The sequence below is a fragment of the Pempheris klunzingeri genome, chromosome 1 (assembly GCF_042242105.1).
Source record: "Pempheris klunzingeri isolate RE-2024b chromosome 1, fPemKlu1.hap1, whole genome shotgun sequence".
NCBI classification, from domain to species: Eukaryota; Metazoa; Chordata; class Actinopteri; order Acropomatiformes; family Pempheridae; genus Pempheris; species Pempheris klunzingeri.
The window spans coordinates 1,602,942-1,610,469 of NC_092012.1; the positions used below are offsets into that span (position 1 = coordinate 1,602,942).

General features: G+C 43.5%; 1 protein-coding gene across 3 annotated transcripts in view; it reads left to right on the plus strand.

Moving 5' to 3' along the window:
- Window positions 1-3,265: 3,265 nt before the first annotated feature.
- Window positions 3,266-7,528, plus strand: part of LOC139204729 (ras association domain-containing protein 7-like) — a 5,560-nt gene continuing 1,297 nt past the window's right edge. For all 3 annotated transcript variants that reach the window (XM_070834699.1, XM_070834708.1, XM_070834717.1), the window contains exons 1-4: window positions 3,266-3,314; window positions 5,482-5,584; window positions 6,133-6,783; window positions 6,861-7,117. In XM_070834699.1, coding sequence (XP_070690800.1) covers window positions 5,482-5,584; window positions 6,133-6,783; window positions 6,861-7,117 — 1,011 coding nt within the window. In that variant the 5' untranslated portion in view covers window positions 3,266-3,314. The remainder of the gene's footprint in view (window positions 3,315-5,481; window positions 5,585-6,132; window positions 6,784-6,860; window positions 7,118-7,528) is intronic.

Genomic DNA, 7,528 nt, shown 5'->3' on the forward strand with positions numbered 1-7,528 from the left:
TAGGCGTCTATAAATGAAGATTGATTGAAAGACTGAAGATAAAAATGTGTAATGTTTACTGTAATCCAGGAGCCTGCACATTTTCTACAAACTGTGTCTGTAGGAGGTGACTAAGATTTTATTTCTTGTACTGGTTAGAGGTGGTTATTGTTGGGAAATTGGATTATGGTGAATTCACAAAAATGGTCAAAACATGAAACCATGAGTGACTGAATATTATTTCCTGCTGAACACAAGCACTAAAAATGACAATGAGACACTGTAAAGCCACAAGCCTCCAGATTAAGGACCATTAGCTTCACTTCATTCAGTGTGTGGTTGGATCACGTATGCACTGATGTTCCAAAAGAATTAAGCAGATGTTGAGGAGATTCTTGTATCTATTTCTAGTTCATCCTAAAAAAAATCCATCAATCCATTCATCCATACTAAAAGAGTTTGAAGTTTGAAGACACAGAGGGTCTAAAATCTACCAGAGGACAGACAACCAGCTGTGACGTTACCATTATCAATGCTGCAAGGGAGAACTCAACAGAAATGAAAGGTGTCAACCAGAAGGTTGCTGGAGTCTGCAGCTAAACTGGAAAACCAGTTGTCCATAGAGACGTTCACAGACGTGCTGGACTATGACAGAGAGAAACAAGTGACGAGAGAAACAACTGGAGCAGATTTCAAGAGAGGAGTCAAAAAAAAAGAGAGAAAAAGAAAAAGATCCCAGAGTTTCTGGAGTGGATGAGAAATGATGGGAAGCTGTCAAATATGAGAACTTCATCTTCAGTTTCAACGAACGAGACTGCAGCAGCAGAGACAGTGAATCAGAGATCGATCATTTGAATGAAGTGGGTAAAGTAAAAACACACAGGTGTCGGGGGGGCGACTACTAAAGGAAAGACAGACGAGTGCATCTGATGGAGAAATATAGCAGCGTCAGAAGTCCGGTAGAAAATGAACTGGATTTTGCACGTGAGCTACAGAACAGTTCAAAAGAGGCTGAGGACATTCAGAGTAGTGACTGAACAGGTTATGAGAGACTGCAAACACTCCACGCTGTCTGGAGAACAGCTGGTGAAGCAAAATGAAAAGATGAAGTCACTGTAAATGTGTCCGGCCTGAAAGAACAGGAGGAGAAAGAACAGGAGGAGAAAGAACACTGGAGAAGATTGAATCTTTAACAAGGACAGATTGCAGAGACGGTTTGTGCTCGACACAGACGCTTTCACAAGGGATCCTCTGGAAGAAGTAGATGAATCCCTTAAAAAGTGCAGCTTGGAGCTTGACTTGAAACACTGCCTCAAGAGACGTCCTTCAAATTCTTGATCGACTGGAGGAGCACGAGCCTCAGTACTCATCGTTCTGGATTTGAACAGAGATGATGATGATGTTGTATCAAACCTGCTGTTGAGGAGAACATCCTCAGATCTCAGCAGAGTACAGTCTCCCCTTCCCTCTTACCAGTTCAACATTCAGAAACAGCTGTTGCAAAAGTCAAGTACATTTGTGAGTATGAGATATATGTGAAGGATCGGATATTTCAGCAAATCCTCAAAAAGACTCAAAAAGGACAAAACTTTGCACGAACTAAAACCGGAGAATTTGAAGTGGTTCATAGTTAAAAGGCCTCCCAAAGAAAGGATGGTGTTCTGCTGCCAGATAACGAGGAAGGAAAGCACCTCACAAATATTTGATCAAAGACGTCTCCGTTTCAGTGGAGGAGCACATTCATTTACAAATAGCCTCATTAGAGTGAACCACAAACCCTGAAGACCTCAGTGAGACTGAAGGAACTTCCAGGAGGTGGTTTTTGTTTTGTTTTATTTTTCGGACCTTGACAGCCGTGGGACGACGAGCGCTGATGCAAGAATGTGAACGAGTGAAGTCAGCTGATGAGTTGGAAGCAGGAAGAGAGTGACAGAGAGTCTCATCTGCATTTGAATTGGCAGCACATCCCAGTCTTTATCTTCTTCATAGAGAGATATGGGTCCTCTGCTGTTTAATGGTATTCATGGAATCAGCAGAGGATTAAAGGTTGAAGGTTATCGGTCGTGTGGACTCACAGCTCAGCTCTGCCTCACTGTCGGGATCACTGCTGTGATAGTGAAAGCTAAAGAACTAAACTGTGATACAATCATGTGCAATTCAGCCTTCAGCCACATGAGAGCAGAAGAAATCAGAGACTGAACTCCCCGAGGCGTCAGATCCCTCAGCAGGGAGGAGGAGATCTTCACAACCACAACTTTGAGCTCTCGTCAGCTGATGAACATGACTTGATAGGATGCTGTATAGACTGAACCAGAGCACCACATTTCGTCAGAGTAAAGAAAAATCAAATAGAAATGGGCAGAACAAGAACATTAACAACTAAACCAGACAAAAAACAGAGAAAATAAAATGAAATGTGCAAATCACCTTTTTACAACAATAACAATGAGTTCAACTTGTGAAAAAACAACATATACAGATTTCTGCCAACCTATTAACAACATTTAACCCTTTATGGAGGAAGGGACCATATTTGGTAACTTGAGTGGGAGTTCAAAATGTCTTCATTTGTGAGGGCTCAGGTCACTGGATCACTGGATCACTGGATCACTGGATCACTGCACTCAGTTCAGTCTGTGCAGGTGTCCACCTTACCTTACTTCTCTGAATCTGAAGCCTCTCCTGTTTTTCAAATCACCATAGAAGCGTTTTTTTTTTGTTTGGTGTGTCACCTGAAAATGAGTCCGAGTCGTCCGACGTCAAACATTAGTTCCGCGCGCTACATTTTCAAAATAAAATAAAAAAAAAAAACAGCCCCCTGTCATGCCCCCACGCCCCTCTGGGGGGCGCGCCCCACAGTTTGAGCACCACTGTGCCACAGTACAGACTAGCAGCGGCACAGTGGGAGAAAACATGTTCCTAACTTCTTCAGTGTTCAGATAATAACCCTGTTTTTACAGTTTTCATGAAGGAATGAAGAAGAGAAGTAATTTAATATTTAAATTCAACACTAGAGAGAAGTGTGGAGTAAGAAGTTAAAAACAACCAAACATGAAGGTGTAATGTGCTTAATTACTTCTTACTAGTTTCAGTGACATCACTTTTCGTGCAGCGCATCCAGAAAGGCTGCATTCCTCAGCTTCACTCCTCCTCCTCCCCCTCCTCCTCCTCCTCCTCCTCCTCCTCCTCCTCTTCCTCCTCCAGTGTGTCTGTGGGTGAGTGTCTGGGCCACAGCTGCCCACCAGCCTGAACACACACACACACACACACACACACACAGCAGTGGGGAGACGATCAGGACCATCCATGAAGCTGACAGCAGCCTGAAGTGACAGGTGAGTGTTACAGTTACAGTTCCTCTGTGAGCTGCACTGACCAGCTCCCACTGATGCTGATTACTGGATTAAACATCTGGATGAGTTAGTTCTTCAGCAGCGGCTGACTTGTTTGTGGGTTTACATCCCAGCGTTTAAACGGCATTTATATTGATCATTTTACATATTATTCTGTACGTCATTGTACATCAGGTTTTCTTTACTTAGCTGGATTAAGATAAACTCAAGACAAGGAAAATCAAGCAAACATAACAAGCTAAAATCATATTTACATAAAAACATTCCTGCGATAGTGAGGCTTAATCTAGAAGTCAAGACATCGGTGCTTTACAGTGAGGACAACACAGTCAAAAGTGCATTTCTTAAAACTAAAAACGAATCTAGTGTTAAGAAAAACCCTCAAAATGACCCTGAGCAGGTCGACTCTATACTTCTTTACAATTTTTCAGTTGAGAAATGTGTTTTTTTTTCCATCCAATAAGAAACGTTTGCTGATGAGGAAACAACCACTAAAGCATTTTTCTATCAGGAAACTGATGAGAGAGAGAAGAAAGACAGAAACTGAGATCAGCTTCACTCCTTAAATGTTTAAAACCTTTATTGCAGGTTGTTTCCTTTGGTTTGGGGGACTTTCAGTTGCTGTAGATTATCCTGAGGGTGATGTTGATGGAGGAGGTGGTTGTGAACAGTGGAGGTTAGTGAACAGGCCGGAGGTATGTGTGGGTGGAGCCTGAGTCCTGCAGGAATGTCAGCGTGTTCTGCCACATTCCTGCGCTCAGCAAACCTGCGTGTCTTCTCCTGCAAACAAGACGAAACTGCACGGACACCAACCTTCGCTCACTTCACTGTTCACAGGTGCAGAATGAAACGTGAAAGTGGAACTTTCTAATGTCTGAAGTGAAGTTCAGACAAAATGTTCCCTGATGCACCTTTAGTGTGAGTCATTTAATGATATTATAGTGATAGTAATCTATATATATACTTTCTAAAGAGCACACTGATAATGTATCACCTGATTATTATCTTAGTGCTGTTTTAATAAACCACAGCAACTGAGACTATTTAAAGTTTGGGAGTTTTGGAGCCTGGCCATTGTTTTTATTTATTAATCATTTGGTTAGTACTCATTTATTTTATTCTCCCTGTCCACAATAGTTTTATATGGCTGTTGAGAAATGAAAAATCTAATAATAATAATAATACATTTTATTTTTAGGGCGCCTTTCAAAGCTCAGCCGTACAGAATACACATAAAACATACAATATAATAGATAAAACAGGTGTAAAAACAAGCAATAAAAGACAGTAGCAGTGTAAAAATATGACTTTTATTCTTCTACACACAGTAGTTCAAAGTTATCTGGAGCAGTTGGAGAGAGCTGCCACATAAATGGATCCAAAGTAATGAAAAAAAAAAGAATTATAGTCATCAACAGGTTCAACAGAGCCACAAAGCAGCCAGAGGACCAGAGTCAGTGTTTACTGTCCCTCCAGACCTCCCAACACTGTGTGCACATATTAACTGAGTTAATAATTAGAGCCTGGTTTACACACAGTGGGTTCACCTGTGTTGGTGCCTGCTCTCCATCCGCCCCCAGCTGGTGGTGTTTCATGATCTTATCTAATGTTGAAGAGTAAAGAGTAAAAAACACTATTATTAATTATTCCCTCTGATTAAGACGACAGAAGAAAGAGTCAAATGATTTAGCAACAATATGAATCTCAGCTACTTCTCTCCTTGTTTTAAGTATCGGAGAAAAGCCTGAACACAGTTTGAAGTCCTAAACTGTTGAGTCCACGTCCTCTCTGCTGCCTCTGAGTGTAAAAAGAGACAATGAGAGAGAAAATGTAAAGAAAATCTGTTTTTGTGACGGTGAGCTGCTGCAAACTGGACGCTGGCATGTTTTGGTTTTTGGTTTCTGTCAGACAGAGTGTGTGAGAACAGTGTGTGTGTGTGTGTGTGTGTGTGTGTGTGTGTGTGGATACTGACACCATGAGAAAGTGATACCTTACACTCGTCTTCACTCACCTTTCATGACGAAGGTCCCATTATGAAACTGTACGTGAGAAAGTGAGACCGAAACTCTGATCTAATCATTTTATTCATTCCTCTCCTGCCAGCATCTATAAGAACCGATTGATTGATTGATTGTGTTTGTCGCTGCAGATGGAGCTGAAGGTGTGGGTGGAGGGGGTGGTCAGGGTGGTGTGCGGCCTTTCTCTGACCACTTCCTGCCAGGATGTGGTCATAGCTCTCGCACAAGCAATCAGTAAGTCTCTCAAGTTTTATTGATTTGCAAAATCTGCTTTTTTTTCTTGTATTTCTTTGAACATGAAATATCTGAGCAGACTCCTGGTGGGATATACTTTGGTTTTAAGAGACTTTTCTTCAATGCCACCTTTAAAAAAACATATTTATAGATGCAGACTTGTATAGTACTACTACACTTTACCCTCTTAATAGAATAACAACATCATCACTGTGTCTTTCACTTTATTTTCACTTCCTACAGTTCTGTATTAACACTGGTGAACTCTTTTCAACAAGAGTTCACAAATATAAAGTGTTCCTGCACCAAAAATGTATTTAATTATATTTTACACTCAGCAAAATACATATACAGCACTTACACACTCCAAACAACAGATGTGACTTAACAGGCTTGTTGTATTGTTATACTATGTTTGAACAGTGAATTCCTCCTCCACTTCTCTTTTTAAACCAAAACACACGCTGGCTTATGTGAGCAAGACAAGCTGTTTTGTCTGTTTTAATGTGGCGTGCCATTAAATATGGATCCCTCATGTATCTCTGCAGGTCGGACAGGCCGTTACATTCTGATCTTGAGGATACGGGGGATGGAGAGACACCTTGTTGCTGACGAATGTCCCCTCCAGTACATGGCTCAGCTGGGCCAGCTGGCCACAGAGGTCCAGTTCATTCTGCGATGGACCGGCCCCGGCCACCTCGGTGACGGCCAGCACGCTCCCACCCAAGAGAGAGGCTTCCCCCTGCCCAGACCGTCCGAACCGGAGCCCCTCAAGCGCAGGGAGCCCCGTAAGGCCTTCACCTTCAGCCTGGGCCCCTCAACACTTCCCAAGAGGACTAAACCAAACAGGGCCTGGTCTCCGTCGCCCCGAGCCTCCCCTGAACCGCGAGCGTCCCCTGTTTCTTTCCTAAACTCCCTGGACCCCTCTCCCTCCTCCTCCAAAGAGGAGGTGTTCAGGGAGATTCTGCAGCAACAGAAGAAGCTGCAAGACCTGGAGGTTCAGCTTGAAGCTCTGGAGAGAGAGACGGAGGTGTGGGAGCTGGAGAGGTCACCTGCTACCGCCACGCTTCCTGATCTGACTCCGGTCTCTGTGGGGGAGCTGGAGGACCTGGAGCGGCGGCTGAGGGAGAACGAAGCAGAGCTGATGTACGGAGAGCACTGGGAGGAGCAGTCACAGGCAGAGGAGGACAGAGAACGAGGTGCGTACCAAATATACTAAATACTTTCTCTACATTTTTGGCGACCGTTTTCTTCACGGTGACATTATTATCCACAGATATGCACAGACGTCTAGACCAGATACACTCATCAGTGGACGATCACAATAACCAGATCAAGGAGCTCCAGGCCCAGTCTGCACGTCTAGAGCAGGACCTGCAGCTCAGAGCCCACAGACAAAGCTCTTGGCTGCCAGACGAGGCCCTCAGGCCCCTGAAGCAGGAGCTCCACGCCCGCCTGCAGCAGTCAGGAGAACTGGATTCAACGCTGTCAGAGACACAGAGGGAGCTGCAAGCTGCAGAGGAAAGACTACAGGTAGAACTCCTCCGTCATCCAGCTCAGTGTGTGTGTTCATGGTGATGAAGGAACACGGTGCAGGACAACAGTGAGGCTTAGAGCAAAGATATATCAGGCTTTAGATACATGGCTGATAAACTCAGTGATGGTTTTTGTCTTTTTTGTGTTAATGATAATCTTTAAGTTTTAATCCTGGGCCCCATTTTTACATATTCTGGGTTTGAAATGACCGGCAAGCACTTTGGGAATCGGTCCATTGGATCACTTCAGCCTGCAGCCATGAACGGGTGACAAACGTGTAATACTGGCTGTAATGTAATCCTTTGGGGCACCAAATTAAAGTACGCCCACTATAAGTGCTTAATTTAGTTTAGATTGCTATTTTAAGTGTCTGACAATGTTACTGACAGGATCCCTACAGAGACAGAC